General features: G+C 53.5%; 1 protein-coding gene and 1 long non-coding RNA gene across 22 annotated transcripts in view; one reads left to right on the forward strand and one right to left on the reverse strand.

Annotated features, from left to right (window-relative positions):
• Positions 1 to 16852, forward strand: part of LOC130682574 (uncharacterized) — a 252916-nt gene that overhangs the window by 68896 nt on the left and 167168 nt on the right. The gene's annotated exons all lie outside the window — the stretch shown is intronic.
• DYSF (dysferlin) overlaps positions 10132 to 16852 on the reverse strand; it is a 224339-nt gene continuing 217618 nt past the window's right edge. For all 21 annotated transcript variants that reach the window (XM_036908364.2, XM_036908361.2, XM_036908363.2 and 18 more), the window contains 3 exons: positions 15437 to 15546; positions 13903 to 14050; positions 10132 to 10400 (listed from right to left, as the gene is read on the reverse strand). In XM_036908364.2, coding sequence (XP_036764259.2) covers positions 10362 to 10400; positions 13903 to 14050; positions 15437 to 15546 — 297 coding nt within the window. In that variant the 3' untranslated portion in view covers positions 10132 to 10361. The remainder of the gene's footprint in view (positions 10401 to 13902; positions 14051 to 15436; positions 15547 to 16852) is intronic.

The raw sequence follows: 16852 nt of genomic DNA on the forward strand, positions 1-16852 counted from the left end.
GCATGCTGCCCGAATCCTCAACAGGGGTTAGAGCAGACAGTGAGGAGTGCCAACACTGGGAGCCTTTCCCCAGGCAGTCAGCCATGGGAAAGAGGATGGCCAAGGGGTGCTGGACCGTGCCTAGCCTAGCCTAGAGAGGGGAGGACACCCACCTCGCTCCAGACAAGGGCAACACAGGGGGTGATGGGAATGAACTGCAGAGACACCACCTCCCCTGGCCCAGAAGGACTTTAAGGTAAGCCATATAGGGGGTGAGGGCCAACTCCCGGGCAGGGGCCCACGTGAGGAGACCAGCAAGCCGAGCTCAGCCCTGCTTCGGGGCCTCCGCACTTGCTCTGCCCTCTGCCCGGAGGCCCTCGCCCAGTTTTACAAGGCTCCCTCTCTCATTCCAGCCAGGGTTTGCTCACTTTGGCTGCATTTTCAGAGGACTTCTTCCCCAGTTTTACAGGAAAAGGCCACTCCCCACCCATCTGCATTTCTATCTCCTCCTCCCGCCTTACTCTCCTCCCTGCATTTACCTACTACTGTCTGAGGTTTTACAAGGGCAAGAATGCTGTGCTTAGGGAAGAGCCTGGGCATGACAGGTGCTCAGTACATATTTGTTGAGTGAATGAAAAAACTGAGAACTTTACAGAGCCAGTGCTGCCTCCACACACAATTATGCCCACCTGCCTCCTGCCTCCCACCTACCTACCCACCAGCCAGGGGCTCTAGGTCCATCCTGAAGTTCACCACTCATGACACTGGTTGGGGAGGGAGGGGGCTGGACCTGGGTACGGGGAGAGAACGAGACAGCACTGAGTCAGTATGTCTGGGTTAACCTTTCCGTAACAGCTGTGTGGCCTCCCTGAGTCTCAGTTTTCTGGTCTCTAAAGAGGAGATAAAAATACTGCCTCTCATAGGTGAGGATTAAAGGTGATAATACCTGGCATAGCACCTGGTCCATAGTTGGCACTCCGTAGCCAACGGCTCCCTCCTCTGACCAGCCTGGAGGTGGGACCAGCCTCCAACCTCATCCTCACCCGTGAACTGAGCCAACTCTGGAGGCCCGGGAAGAGGCGGCTCTCCCAGGGGCACACTGCCCCCATGCCCCCTCCCTGAGTTCCTCTACCCTACTGGGAACCCGAGGGAGAGCTGTAGGTGGGGACATGCTCGTCCTGGGTGCAGCCGTGGCCCGGGAGCCTGGCCTGGTGGGATGTGGGTCTCAACCTTCCAAGACAGTGTGACTGAATATGGAGTGGAGCCCCACCCCCACCCAGAGACCCTGGGGAAGCAGGACCAGGCTCCTCCAGGGCCGGCACTGGCTGACCAGGGCTGACACAGCCCCGACCCCAGTCCCCTGCCCACACACATCCCTGCCTGCCTGGGCTCTTCCCTCCTATTCTGTGGTGCAGGGGTTCCCTCCAGCCCATTTTTCTCATTCTTCTGGCACCTTGAGCCCAACCGTGAAAATCCAGCTCTCCCTGGCCGGGGCTGGGTTATGTAAGAGGTCCCAGGGGAGGGCAGACAGAGCCCTACCTCCAGCCTGAGGCCTGCTCCTGTAGGCCTGCGGGCCTGTCCCCATAGGACCTCTTAGCGCCCTGCTTCAAGTCTCTCTATTCAAGATCCCAGGGCATCCTTACCCCACCCCCACCCCTCACCTCACCTCACAGCCCCAAACTCCCTGACTGCCCACTCACAACGCCCCCATTCAAAACTCCATCTCCGCCAATACATCCATTCTTTCAAAACCAGCCTCACCTGACCTTCTCTCATAGGCACGCCCACATGTCTGTCCCCCATCCCTGCAATGCTCTTAGAGTAATTCAATTCCCCTCCCTGCCAGTTGCTTCTAGAAGAATAAGATGAGGAGCGCTGTCACAGCAGGCCACTCCTTGGCCTGAGAGAGAAGCGCTTCATCCCTGTGTGGCAGACAGGAAGGCCCAAATCTCCCCAGCCCAAGGGAAAGGTACCACCAAGACGCTGGTCCCATTTCCTCCAGCAGGCTTCCCAAGGGGCATTCTTGACCCAGAGGGCTCCCCACACCTCCAGGCATGTTTGCAGGCAAAGACCCTGATTACGTAGGTCTGAGAGAAGTGAGTCCAGCTCCAAGGGGCAGAACTCATTAATGGAGCTCAGAGAGGGGTATATAAACCAAAATGCCAGTGTGTGAGTGTTCAGTGCACCCCGCAGCTTGCCCCAGCATGACGGCACACGCATTTCCTGTAAGCAGATCTGTGCTGGAAGCCAAAACACCGTGAGAAGTGTGCCCATGAGTGTGAAGAGTGAGGGATAAATTAAATGTTTCGCGGCCCAGGCCCCAGTAGCCATGGGGGATAGAAAGCCTTGCCAAGGGGTCCCCTCGCCAAGTTCTCTTCCCTAGACACAGTCAAGGTCAGTGTCTGAGACTCGGGCTTTTCTCCCAGAGGGCTGAACACGTGCACCATTAAGGCTTGCCAGGCCCTGGGACCAGTCACCTCATCAGGGAGCCTTTGCCAGCCAATGCTCTGGCCCCATGTGTGGTCATTTCCTAGTTCAGTTCTCAGAGGGGCAGCTCTATTTCTGCCAGTTCCACGTTTTTGGATGGCACCTGGCTGCTGCCCCAAGGCTCAACTGGTGTGGGGAATCCCAGAATGCCTGCAACTCTTTCCTGGATCCTGGAGAGCAGGGAAGGGGGAAGAGGGTGTAGATCAAGGAGGGTCCCTGCCCTGCCCCATTTTCCAGGCCCAGCCACGTACTTACTTGTCCCCTCATTTCAGTAGCTGGCAAAGAGTCATAATTGAATTTGCAGTAGGGCTGAGAATGAAAAAAGAAAACCCTTCACATGTCTGGGATTAATTTATCCCTGATGATGGCCACATTCACACACTCCTTTTTTAGGTTTCAAGAGAATATTCTGGCCGACAGTGTGAAACACACACACACACACAGAGAAAGCATGCATGCCCAGGGTGCACACCAGAGTGTATTTGCTTGTGCAGGCGCCTGGGCCAGTGCCTGCAGTCCAGCGCTCGCACTATGTCAGGCACTGGGCATCATCGCAGCCGGCCCTCAAACGCCCTGGGAGGAACAGCCCACCATCACTCTGTGTTTCAGATAAGAAAACGGAGGCCTAGAATAAGTGACCCGTCCAAGGTTCCACTGCTAAGTGGCAGAGGCAGGGCTAGAACTGCTCGCTGCCTGATTCTAAAGCCATGCTCTAATAAAATCTCTCTGTTGCCCAGAATCTGTCAGGCTGGGAATCCTTTTATAGCCTGAAGAAGCCTTCTGGCCCTTGAAGCTCTGCTCCCAGACTGTCTTCCAGGCGAGTCTGGGTCTCCACGGTGGGAGAGCTCCCAAGGCAAGCTTCTCTGCATTTCCATGTCCACGGAGATCCAAGAGGGGTGTTTTCCGGGTATTTCAGACAGTAGTATCCTTCAGTCTTCCCTATCATGAGGGGTCTTTGACACCCTCTTCTTCTCTGGGTGGTAAGCCTGGATGGTAAAAGTACTCCAGGAAAAGGAGGGGGAAAAAATACATCATAAAGAGGCAAAATACACCAGCACGATTTTAAAAAGGCATTACCCATTTATAAGTGCGTGACTTCTTTGTGCGTTTGGGTGAACCTTGGTTCTTGGTCAAACTCCTTTTGAAAAAGATACCAGAGCATCTCTGCTGAAGCCAGCAGGAAAGGGAAGAGTTTCCTATGTAGACCTGAGCCAGCAGGGGGATGGAGGGGGCCCAGGAGGCCGTGGTGGGTGGGGCTGCACAAGGGACCCCGAGGAGGGCCCCACTGTGGTCCTGTGAGCCTGCTGGGGGAAGGGATGGTCAGGCTCTGGCCCCAGGCTGACGGTGGGAACACGGAGGACCAGCTGGGCTGGGGCACACACTCAGCCCCTCTTCCCAGGAGCAGAACGGACCATTGCCCCCCAACTCCAGCCCATCCCCAAACACACACAAGCCAGCCCTGCCAGATAATGGATGGAGCCTACAGTGACTTACTGGGCTACGCAGGAAACATGACAGGAGGCTTCCCCACCTGGATCTGCAGGCACCTGTGCAGGGTAAGGGATGGGGTTGTCGCTCTCCATCCCATGCTTTGTTTCTAATAGATTAAGCGGGGGGCCAGTGCGGAGGGCAGAGGGAGCAGCTCCGGCCGCTGGCGGACGGATGGCCAGCTGGGCAAAGGCACCAGCAGCCTGTGAAGTCCTGCCCTTTCCTGCCCCCACCAGCAGTCCTCAGCTCCCTGTCTCTGTCTCTGTTCCTCTGTCTCCTTCTCCATCTGCCTCATCTGCCTTCTCTCTTTGATACACACACACTATGAAAAAGAAAGACCAAAACAAAGGTAGAGAGATGGTATGAAAGCCACACTGGGCCAAGCCACAGGGGATAGGAGTGGCAGTTAGTTGTCCCAGAGGAAAGAAAAACAGGGAAAGCGGGAGAGGGACGTTCCCAGGGTCTCAGCTGCCATTTAAGGACAAGCACATTGGGCTGAACCCTGGCCGTCCCTTGTTCTCTTCCACCAGCAGCAAACGTTCCCTGGGTTGTCCCCGTGTTACTGTCTGGGGACGCCCACCTGGCCCCCTGGAAATCCCATAATCCTGCATTAATGAAACACGTGGAGAGAGGATTGAGACAAGTTTGAGTTCCTGGGGGTGGAGGTGAAATGGGGAAGGGAATGCGAGCCCAGGGCCGGGCAGGTCAAGGCTGTGCTCATAGCTCTTTCTGTCTGTCCAGTCTCCCTGTCACCCCATCCTGGGCTGCAGCATAGCCCTGGCAAAGGCACAGGAAATAGTGTGTGTGTGTGCCTGCGTGCAGAACATCTCTCTCCAAAACACCAGTAGAGAAAATAAAGGCGGGGAACTGAATATTCTGGATACAAAAGGCTTATCAAGTTTTACTGAACCATTTTTGAACAGACATGAGACTTATTCTCCACCTTGCAGCACGACTGGGTCTCAAATGTTGAGAACTAACTGAACTTCAGGACATAAAAATCCCTTTTGAAATCGCTCTGAGGGCCTGGCTATTTAAAGAGAACTTGCAATGAAACACTTAGTAAAGTCCCTTCAGTGAAGGAAGCAGACATCTCATTAAGGGTTGAGATGTGATTTCAGCCCTGGAGGCACAGAATAAGAGCAGGGGGAGGCGGCGACAGTCAAGTCTGCTGGATTTCAGTGGTGGTGGAGCACCAGAGTGGGTCAGAGGAAATGCCCCAGAGGAAGGGACTGAGCTGAGACTTGAGCGATGGGCACAGGCCAGGTCTACAAATGGTTCCACTCAGCAGAGCAGAGAAAAAGACAACAGATAAGGCAGGAAAGGCAAGCCAGGGGCAGCCTCTGGAGGAGCCGTGTGCTGGTATGGTTGTCCTGCCTCCTGAGGATGGGGGACATCCATGGCTGGATCTGATGTGGATGCTTGTGGACAGTGAATCAGGGAGTGGACAGGAAGAAGGCTGAGGAGTGGCACGGGGCGCCGTGACGTCGGCCTGACCTAAGGGGAGGTGGTGGTGATGAGAGGCAGCTTGATTCAGGGATCCAAGAGCCAGAATCTGTGGGATTTGGTGATGGTTTAGATGTGGGGTCAGGAGGAGGTAGGACTCAGGAAGCCTCCCACATGCCCAGCTCCAGTGACTGGGTACATGGAGGGAACAGCAGAGCAGGAACTCTTTCATCAGGTAAAAAGATGGTGATGTTGAGGAGGAGGTCTTGCGTCTGAGTGCCTGTGCATCGCGCTGGTAGAAATGCCCACTGGGAAGCAGCAGGATGATGCGGCTGTGGCACAGGGCAGAAACAGAGCTGGAGGTAGGGATGCTGGGACAGTGGCCTCTGAAGGGCAACCGAAGCCCTAGGAGTGGGGGAGATTGCTGAGGAGGTGTGCAGTGTGAGAACACGGGCCAGGCAAGAGCCTTGGGGAACACTGTAGACCTCAAGAAGGATGTGGAGAGGGCGAGGCTGGAGAGAGAGGAGAGAGGAGGGAAGTCAGGAGGTATCATGGCCCCCAAAGACTGAAAGTGAGTCAAGCAGAGAGACTGTGCAGCCCTGCCAACTGCTGTCCACAGATTTAACAACCAGCGCTACTTGGGGCCCTGGTGTGGATTAGAAAAAGGTGCCCCTTCCCCAAGGTAGTTCACTTCTATCAGAAAATTACTGTAACACACTGATTTTATTAGAACAAAACACTTTACCACCATCTGTAGGAAAATTGTTATAATAAATAATAAATGCATGATGCCGCAGATGCGGTGCCTGTACACAGCAGCCCTGGCTGTTGGCGACTGCAATAAAAACAGTCTTCAGGTGGGGGGGCAGAATGAAGCTTACCAGCAAGGAGGCCAGGAGCTGTGGGTAGCACACTCCCCAACCAAGGAGAGCTTAAATAATACAGAATTTATGATCCCATGTAATAAGATGTCTAGAGGTAAGGGCAGTTCCAGAGTTGGTTCTTTCAGTAGCATCATCCAGAACGAGGTCCCTGCCATCCTCTGTGTGGACCGCTTGCCCCTCATGATCACAAGATGGCATTCATTACCTCTTTCCACAATGGGATTAGGAGGCAAAAGATGAAGATGTGCCTCCTTGTGTGTCCTTTAGTATTGAGGATAAAACTTTCCTAGAAACTTTCCCAGCTGCATCCCATCCCTATAACCACCACCCATCTTCTTCTCACCGCTCACTGGTTATAAATGAGTCACATGCCTTTTCCTAAACCAATCCCTGGTAGGGTAATGGCTTGCTGAGATTGGTCAGATATAATAAGACACCTCCCCTTAGAGTTGGGGTAGGGCTCCCTCCTCAGCTTATGGCCATAGGGAACAGTATCAGGGTGCTTTCAGCAAGGAGGAAAAGAAAGAGGATGGCTGCTGGAGAAGACCCACAGAAGCTGTCACGGAGACCAAGTTAGATGACACTGGGTGGGGAAGTGAGTGCCAGGTTCGGACATGGACACTGCAAGGGTAGATGACGCTTTCTAGAACTTTGTGAAGGGAGGAGACCATACCTGCAGGTGGGCAGGAAGGGTATTTTGATTGTGCCCTAAACATGTCTGAACTTTCTTGTCTAAAACTGACTTCATGAATGGTACCACCACTCACAATGCCAGACAACCGGGAGTCATTTGGCATCTATCTCCTTTCCCACCCCACTGCAATCCCAGCCCCAACTGGTCACTCCCCTAGGCCTATAAAGTCTAATTGCTCAATGTCTCTGGAAGCCACTCTCTCTATGCCAGAGTTTCTCAATAGCCAACAATATCAGCACTTGAGACTGGATAATTCTTGGGCAGGGATGGGGTGCACGTGGAGTGCTGTCCTCTGCACTGAACAATGTTCAGCACCTACTGGATGCCAGTAGCACCTGCTCCACCCCACCCTCCAGTCAGGCAATCAAAAATGTCTCTAGACACTGCCAAATGTGCCTCAAGGAGCAAAATCGGCCGATTGAGAACCACTGTTCTCTTTGTGTCCGTGTGGATATTCTTAGAGATGTTTAACCATTTTCCACTATGACTAGAGTTTGCACACCCTGTTTCCTCTATTGTCTTCTCCACACCCTGCTCTTGACCCTGTAGCCCATGCTCATCCATCAGTGCATTGTAATTGCCCATCAATTTGCCTCCCTCTCCTACTCAGTTGTGAGATCTGAAATGACAGGACCCTCTATCTTGCTCAACATTGTATCTCTAGAGCCCAGCACTCTGCCTAGTACACGGAAAGCCATTTTTAATGACTGAATGAAAAGCATGAATGAATGACTCCTGCCCTGCCTTTCAGGTCTTCCCCAGTTGGCTTCTGGACTAATGAAGTAGTCTTCTAGAACAGCTGCCAGCAACTGGCCGCACAGCGTCCTGAGCAACTGTTCTTCACCATTTGTGATCACAGTCCTTGTTAAGAATTGGGTGAGATCATTGGACCCTCACCCCCTCAAAGGCCATAAGGCTTTTATAATCTGAAGTCATGTGCCCCCAGGGGACTCCTGTCTCCTAAGAACTGGACTGGAATGATTTTTCAAAACCCATGATTCTGATCAAGGCCAGTTCAGTTTTAAGTCCTTCTGTGCTTCTTGCTTGCCTCCAGATTGAAGTTCAGACTCCTCGGCTGCACACACAAGGGGCTTCAACGCTTGGCCTTGCTCTTACAGTCCTCCGTCCTTCTCAACTCCCAGCCATGCCTTCCTGCAGTGAACTAGCCTGGCTCTCTGACAAATCCCTGCCCACGAGGAGCAGGTGCCCTTCTCTGCTACGCCTATAAAGGGACAAAAAACTGTAGTTTCCTGATATACTTTTCCCCCCATGCTGGGAGCTATGGAAGGTCAGGAGCCATAGGTAATTCACTGTGGCATCCACAGAATCTGCTCTGGGGCTGCCATGTGGAGTATCTTAATAAATGTTCGGTGGACATGGTGTCTCCTCACCATCCAATCAATCTTCCTGAGTTTTGGTTGGTGGCTTATACAGTCCCAAGGAGCAGATTCAACCCCAGCTCTAGGAATGAAGCCAGCTTTAGACTGAAGCCAACCCAGAGGAGAGCAGAGCAGAGAAAGTAGGCAAGGTTTTGGTGACTGTGTTGAAGAGCTGGATGGAACCTGACCTGAAGCTAGTCCTTCTGAATGTTTTATTTCTGCAAAGCCATTAAATTCCCTTTACTAGTTTAAGTAAGGTTTTCTATTATCTGCCACTCAAGCGCACCAAGAAAAAACAAATGAATAAATGAAAATATTAATGAGCAGGTGACAATGTCACCCAAAACTGTTTAACTGACAGTTATATAGTATACATTTATTTCCTCTTGCCTTCCTATGCCTGGAAAAAAAAAGAGAAGTTTCTTTCCAAAGCTAACACCCTGTCCTGCTTCTCTAGGAACTGGTTCCATTAATTACCCTATATTCTCCCTTTTGTCTCCAGTCTTTCCTTCCCCAGTTGCTTCCTCCTCTCTGCCTTCACACACCTCAGGCCTCCCATGGCCTCTAATGCTCAAAGCACCTCCTGAAGCCGCAGCTCTATCTTTCATCCTCTCACCTCCCATCTCCTCTGTAGGACAGCTGACCCTCAGTGCCTCCACACAGGCTCGCACAGTGGCCCCATGGGCAGTCAGGGAAGGCTCACCACCAGCTAGACCTCCCCGGGAGAGCTTTGGGCCCTGGGCCCTGCTGCACTTTCTGTGCGAGCTGTGGCCACCTGGCTCCAGGGCTCACATGTCAGGGTCTCAGGACTGACCACTCAGGCGCCCAAGGTTCATGCAGACCTAGACATGGAAGGCCACCTCCAGCCTGAACCTCTGCTAAGAGAGAATCACTCAAGGTTCAAGATTAGCTCCCTTACCCTCAGCGGTCCAGGACAGCAGGCCCGTGCCAATCCCCTCCATTCTGCCAGCAGGTGGAGTGAGGTAGGGCCTCAGTCCGGGTCCCAGAGGGCAGGGATGAACCGAGGGGGCCTGGAAGGCTCACTCAGGAGCCTTGGAGCCTGGGCCAGGGAAGCAGGCTCACGGAGGGAAATAGGAGAAGCCCTCCTGGGTAGCAAGAGAGGAGGCAGCCAGCACTGTGCTCCAGATTTCCAGCCCCTCGGGCAAGAGAAGCAAAGGCTCTATTCTGGAAACATGATGTTTTCATGCTCTTTTGCTTTTTCTCTAAGTATGTTCCTGCTGCTCCCATACATTAAGTCTGATTCTTGCAGATGTCAGACCCACAGCTAATGCTAGGCTTCAGGCCACAAGAAAAAGGTGCGTTTGTCCAGACCAGATCTTTAAAGCAGGATGAGGAACAGAGGGAGGGTATCACAAGAAATCCCAAGAACGTGTGGGATAAGATCATAACCAGAGGTCCAGCAACAAGCCCTGCCTGGATTCCGGCCCAGCCCTTCCTGTGGAGCTTCATGTGTATAAAGCAGAACCTCTTCTGGGGCATGGCCACAGAAACAGGAGGTACAGGTAACAGGCAGCCTAGGAAAGGAAGAGATGCCCAGGTGAAGAGGGGCAGGGGAGAGGGGAAAGTCCTGCAGAGGCAGAACACGCTGGGTCTTTAGGCAGACCAGACCGAGCCTCAAACACACCCGTCCCCAACCCACTTTGCCAAGGATAAGCAGTTCTATTCAAACTCTGAGCCAGAGGCAGCACACATCCAGGCGCATCCCCTGTAGTCACACCCCCCAGGGACTGCGGAGATACAGACACCGGCGCCACACTGTGGTTCAAACTGTTTTATACCGAAATACACAGGGGCTGATCCAAAAAGGTTGGGTTGGGGGAGAAAGAAATGATGAAAGGGGCACGATCCCAGGACTCAGTGTCACCAACTCTTGGAGCATGTGCCAGTCCATCTGTCTCTCTGCCCACCTGGCAGGATGGTAGGGCCTGGAGGAGCCTGGCTAAGTTGGGCAGAGAAGGCAGCCGGTCCTGGGCCGGAGAGTCCTCAGCTGAAGGGCTTCACCAGCTTCATTGCAGCATAGTTCTAGAGAAGGAAGGTGGCAAAGACACGTGGTGACAGCTGCCAGGAGGGGTGGGGCTGGGACGGGGCTGCGACAGGGGGCTCACCTACTCAACCACCTGCCTGCACCTGGCCCGCAGCACCCTCCCACCCACACTCGGCTCAACACCGCACCCTCCCAGTGCTCTCCCCAGTCACACAGCCCCATCCTCCTGAGACTCCACTCATACCCTCCCTCCTGCCTGGGGCCACAGCTGCCTGAACTCCTCTGTCTCCACCCCCATCAATCCAGGGCCCGCTCACAGGTTCAACCAGCTGCCAAGAAGACTCTGATCACGAAGGGCCTGGCCAGGGGCAGGCCTGCCCTGGCCTCTTCATCAGACAGGTGGCCAGAAGGCACCACCATGATTCTCCCTGCCCCCCACACCCCCACATGGGAACCCGGGGCTCACTGGCCACCACACTCCTGTCCAGAGGCAGAAAGAGTTGGGAGCTTGGCTGTATGGGGGTGACCCATGGTGCAGGCCACAACCAGAGATGGGTCACCCCTGATTAAGCCCTGCCTGCCGCACGACGGACAGGAACCTCCTCTCCCCACTCCTCCCTGCAAAAAAACCATGAAAACACATACAACACAACACAGAGCTCCTAATTGGGACAGTATGTTCCCCAGCGCCGCCCGGGAAAGCCAACTCTGGAAACAAAGCCGCTGCTCCTTCCCCGCCAGATCGCCTCCTGCCTCCCCACGCTGGCCCTGCTCCCAGCTGGCTCTGGTGGGGGAGCTGGGAGGAATCAGACAGGCTGCCCTCCTTGTCCCCCTCCTAGGGCAATTTCCAAGAGGGCAGGAGATTAGGCCAACTGGAGGGGAGCTGCCCTGGCCTGGGGCCCCTCTCCACCAGGCCCTCTCCTCTCCAGGCCTAAAAGCCAGGCGAGGGTCTGGGACCCACCAGGTGATTGAATAACTTGGCTGGAGGGAATCAGGGTTTGCCCAGGTTGTAGCAAAGGCCTGTTAACAAAAACAGTCTGTAGCCTCGGGCCTGGGCTGCCCATGAGCCCCGGACTGCTCACCTAGATCTGACCCCCACACGCCAGCTCTGGGAGGAGAAAGGCAGAGTTGGTATTTTAAAGAGGACAATTTCTAGAAGAACTCAAGGAGAATGGGGCTGCTGTTGGAGGCCCAGGACACAAGAGGAGGGGCTCAGACCAGGGCTACTGGCCAAAGTGCTCCTCAGCTCCTACCCACAAGGCCTGGGGCTAAGGTGGCCTAGAGATGAGAACGCACCATGGGCTGAAAGTAACTGAAAATCTGCCCCCACTCCTAGCCAGGTAGGAGGACCTTCCTCCCCAGCAACTGAAGGCCTAGTCTGCCCCCAACATGCCTCCCAGGGCAGGTCCCCACAGGCCAGGGGCTGGGGTCGGGTAGAGAAATGGCAGTAGTGATACATTTCAGACCTGCTGCTGCCCTCCCCTCGGCTCTTTGCAGGGGGCTGGCTTGACATGCAGTGCACCCAGGGATACGGCCAAAGAGCTCCCCTGACCACAGGGCAGGTCCCACAGGGCAGAGCTAACCTAGTCCAGCTCCTCTTCACGCAGATAAGAGGGCCTTGCTGAGGTCACACAGGAAGTCACTGGCAGGGCCAGAGGCCAGCCCCACCTCCTGACTCCATGCCCAGAACTCCATCCTGCACACGGGACTCCCTTGAGGAGCACGAGTCTGCACCAGCTCTCCTCTGCCTCAACCCCGGCCCAAGCCCCAGGATGGGGCATCAGATTGAAGCCATGCTCACTGGCTTCACTGTCTCCCCACGGGACGGAGCTTCCCAGTGGCCCCGAGTTCATCACCTCCCTCATCCCCACCACACACCCTTGCCTCCCAGACACACACCCCATGCTTAATAAAGTCTTCACTGGAACTGAATACTCAAAATGAGAGGTGTGAGCCTGAGGCAGGCCAGGCGAGGGGAACTGCCCCTCTCCAATGCAGCCCCTGCACCTGTCCAACAGGGGAACACCAGGTAGAGTCCGGGGCCTGACCCCAGGTCCCAGGGCACCACGGGCCATGGGGCCCCAGAGCTGCACACTTGCTCATGCCCTTCCTAATATCTAATCCTGTATTTATCATTTTGTCTTCCTTTGCTCCAAGAAGGCCCCTCAAATTGTACAAGCTTCAGGTCCCTGTGATGTGAACCCACCCCTGGAGTGCAGCCATATTTGGCCAATTGGCCATGACTCTTCTTGCTGAGCCTCAGAACACGTTTCAGCCTGGCTCTCCGGGTGACCATTGCCAGAGCCCAGAGGGTGGCTAGGGCCTAGGTGTCCACACCAGACAGTCCCCTCTGCTGTTCTTCAACCCTAGGAGAGGGACCCCCAGGGTACACCATGCCAAGTCCCTGATATTAGGGACTGAAGGAGATGGTGCTGAGGTTTTAACTGTCTTGCTCACAGGAAGCATGCTCTACTGATACAAGGCCTTGCCAGCCACCCTAGGAGAGAGCTCTCTGTCCTCCTGGAGGATTCACAAAGCAAAGAGTGCACAGGTGAGGAATCCCCAGAGCAGACTGTTTGCTGTGGGGACATGCATGGGGCTGGCGGCCTAGTGCTGACCAGGATGGAGCCCAGAAGCCTGGTGAGGCGCCAGGCACATACTGCCACTCAGACCTGAACCAGCCACCCCCCTTCTCTAGGTGTCTATTTCTTTGCTGTTAAAATCAGGATGACATGGAGTTGTTGATCACACCATTCTCTCTACTTGCATATAGTTTCAAATTTTCATATTAAAAAGCTTTAAAAAATTTTTTAAACATTACAAATCAGGTGTCAGCCTAGACACACCATGATCCCTTCGAGGTCTGAAGTACTAGTGACTCAGAGTGGGGACTGGAGCATCTTCAAGGTTACCCTCATGAGCTGAGCTGTGAGGACCAGGAAGAACAGGCAGGGAACAGAGATGCAGACCCTCCTCCCTTAGGAGGGGCCCAGTGGAGCTGGGGGTGCAGCCCTCACTAGTGCGACCCAGGCATCAGCTGGCTTCTCACCAGGTGAAAGGGACCCCCAGGGTGTACAATGCCAAGTGACAGGCTTCTGGGCCAGCGTCCTGCCCACCCTGCTGCAGGAGCCAGGGCACGCTCTATCCCAGCCCAGCTCCTCCCTTCCTCTGGCCCTCAAAAGGAGCCATTCTCACAAATGAGGGGCCCTCTCCTCTGCTCTGCCACGTGCACCTTCCCTTCCCTTCCCTTCCCTTCCATACCCAGCTTCACATGCTCCTTCAACAAGGTTCCCCTGCCCACCCCTATCCAAGAAGCCTCACCTCCCAAGGGCTTGCCGAGCACAGCTGTGTCTCCCATCAAGGGCAAGGACTCAGTTTCTCCCACTGGACTATGAGGACATTGTCTTGGGACTCTGTTCCGAGGGTAGGACTGTGTCTCCTTCCCAGACTGGGAACCCCCCAGAGTGTAGGCTACATCTCCCTCATCAAACCAAGGGCTCCTCCAAGACAGGCTCCATGCCTCCCCTCAGGCCTGCTCACCGGGAAAGCATAGATGAAGATGCCCACGAACAGCAGGAGGATGAAGAGGATGACGAAGAGGACGATGGCACACCGGAACCGCCGCCACAGGATGAACTTCATGGTCTTGTACGGGGAAGTGAACCAGAGGAAGGAGGTGTCAGGGCGCCTGTGAGTGAGATCCCAGAGGTCAGCAGGGCACCCCTACTGCAGCAGCCTTCTCTAAACCCTGCTCCCCAATCACCCTGGCCCTCCCAACGAGCGCCCAGGGCCAGCCCAGCCTCAGGGGCCTCAGCCCATTGTACCTGCGTTCCCTTCTCCTCAGTGCTTTGGCCACCATGCTAGGAGTGTTGCCCTCCTTGTCAGGGTGCCACTAAGCCCTCCACACCCTCAAGGGCCCAGATCTCGGACACCCTGACACCCTCTCTCCTCCTGATCCAGGACTTAATCCCATAGTAGTGATGTGGGGGCTGGGCAGAGCCTCGAGGGGCTGCTCCATTAGGTGAGCTGTGGCCCACTGAGTCCCAGACAAGCCCGGCCACCTGCCCAGATGCACATGGCCAGTCCATGGTCAGGGAAGAATGGCAGGAGGTGAACCCCGAAAGCTGATACTTCTCTCACTGATTTTCTCAACCAAGAACTGCAAAACCTTCCCCTAGGTCAGCCTTGCAACTCAATGGACATGCAGGATTTTGTGTCTCAACAAGGGCCATTTTAACATCAGACTGTATGCCACTGGGTCTCCCGGGTCTTTCTTGTCTTTTCACCCAGATCCCAGCGTCCTTGGGCGAGGATGCCTCTCACTGCTCTGCCGGCCCATGGTACTGAGGAGGGAGTGTGACAGGTGGGCCATCTGTGCTAAGTCTGACCTGAGTCACACAGGCCATGGAGAGGGACCCAGCAAATGCCAACACCACCCCCCAACCATCTTTCAGTCCCCAGGAACTGCCTACAAAGCTTCTACCTCCATTGGATTGGATTGATCTATATCCCGTTAGGGTCTGTGAGGTAGGGAAGCCAGGAGCCAGTGGCCCCATTTCACAAATAGGAAAATCAAGGCAGAAAGGTCATTTAAAAACAACATTGATACCACATGAGAGCCACAGAAGGCAGCTTAGTCAGGGAAAAGACCTTGATTGGGCTCCAGAGCCAATCATACCAGGTATGAGAATTTCAGCTTCACTATTTTCCCAGAGGGACGACCTTATTAAACTTTGCTGAGATTGTTTCCTCATCTGCAAAATGGGGATGATAATAATAACAACCCCATAGGGAAGGTTCCAGACCACAATATATACCTGCCCTATGACAGCAGGCTCAGCATCCCACGAACAGCTACCCAAAAGTGCCTGCTTCTTGAATTAGCTGAGGAGCCCAACATTCCCAGGTGCCTGTCACCTGCCCCTAACCTTCTGTGTGTCTCTGGAATCAGTCACATCCATCTCAGAGCTACATGAGCCTCATGACTTCTGCGCGGCTAGGCAGTGAGTGCCCCCTGGCCTGTGGCTACACCTCCCAGCCCCCTAGGCATCAGCGGTCTGGGCCAGGTACTAACCTGGGGTCCTCGAGCTTAGGATTCATGTTGGGCTCATCCCGGCCCTGGCCAGCAGGCCGTTCCTCATGCTCACTCTCTGCTACAATCTCCAAGGTCATCTCCAGCTTGCCCTAATAGAACAGAGGGAACTGGTCAGGCACACAAAGCCTCCGTCCCATGGCTTGGGAAAGCACCAGGCCAGGACACATACAAGAACCACTTCATTCTCTTTAAAAAGAAAAGAAAGAAAGAAAGAGAAAGGGAAAGAAAAGAAGGGAAAGGAAATGGGGTTGATCTGATCGTAAAAGCAGCACCTGTTCCTTGTAGAACATTTAGTGACTACAGAAACATACAAAGAAAGGAAAACCTACTTCCACTACATGGAAATAAGCACTATATTTTTATGCACCAGAGTTGTTTTTCTCTGCAGCATAGGAAATATCTCACTGTGTATATACAGTTCTATAGCTTGGTTCTTTCACTTAGAAATATATCGTATTTCACTATATAATTACATATTCTTTAAAGTTTGCTTTTTAATGGCTGTAAAACATCCTATAGATGGTTGAACATAATTTTCTTAGTAAACTACTTATTTTGGTTCATTTAAGTTGTTTCCAACTCTTTGATGTTATAAGTAAGGCTGTAACAAACATCCCAGAACCTACATTTTCAATTGTATCTGGTTATTTCTTTGGGAGAGATTCTAGAAATGGGATGACAGAGTTCAAGAGCATAAATATTGTTCATCTCTGGCTATGTATTACTAAATTGCTATCCCAATGGTAAAACCATTAGCACTCTCCACAGAAGTAAATGAGGTGACCTGTCTCTCTGCATCTTCACCAGCAATGAGCATTTCTTCTTTTTAAATCTAATTTAGTAGGCAAAAAGATGCTTTCACATTTTAAAATACCCCTTTATTTAATCACTGGGGGAATAAGCTCTTCCAGTGTTTAACAGCCACTTGTACTTCTTTGTATGCCCTTTGCTCATTTTTCTTTTGAGGTGTTAGTATTTCTTAATAAATGTTTCAGTTCCTTATACAACAAGAATATTTTGTTTCAAGGGCCACTTCAGGGGCTGGCTGGCTGCCTGCGGCTTCTAAGTAAACTGTTAGGGATTCACTTCCTCTCCAAAGGAAGGGATTCCTCTCTCCGTGGTCTGTCCTGTCACACCCCTGGGCAGACCTCTGGGCAGGGACACTAGTACAAGGACAGTCCTTGGTAGCTTTGAGTCCTGCTCAAATGGGAGAGGCACCCCTGTGTCCTCCACAGGAAGCCCAGGCCACAGGGGAACCCAGGACACAGATCACTGATGGCCAAAGAGCAGAGTGTGAATTTAACAGGATCCACAGGAGATAAGAGCATCTTTTGGCTTAAATAAGCCCTGCTGGAATTTGAGCCTCAAATAGAGGAAGGCTGTGAAATGGAAGAG

This window comes from Manis pentadactyla, chromosome 2, assembly GCF_030020395.1.
Source record: "Manis pentadactyla isolate mManPen7 chromosome 2, mManPen7.hap1, whole genome shotgun sequence".
In the NCBI taxonomy this organism is placed as follows: domain Eukaryota; kingdom Metazoa; phylum Chordata; class Mammalia; order Pholidota; family Manidae; genus Manis; species Manis pentadactyla.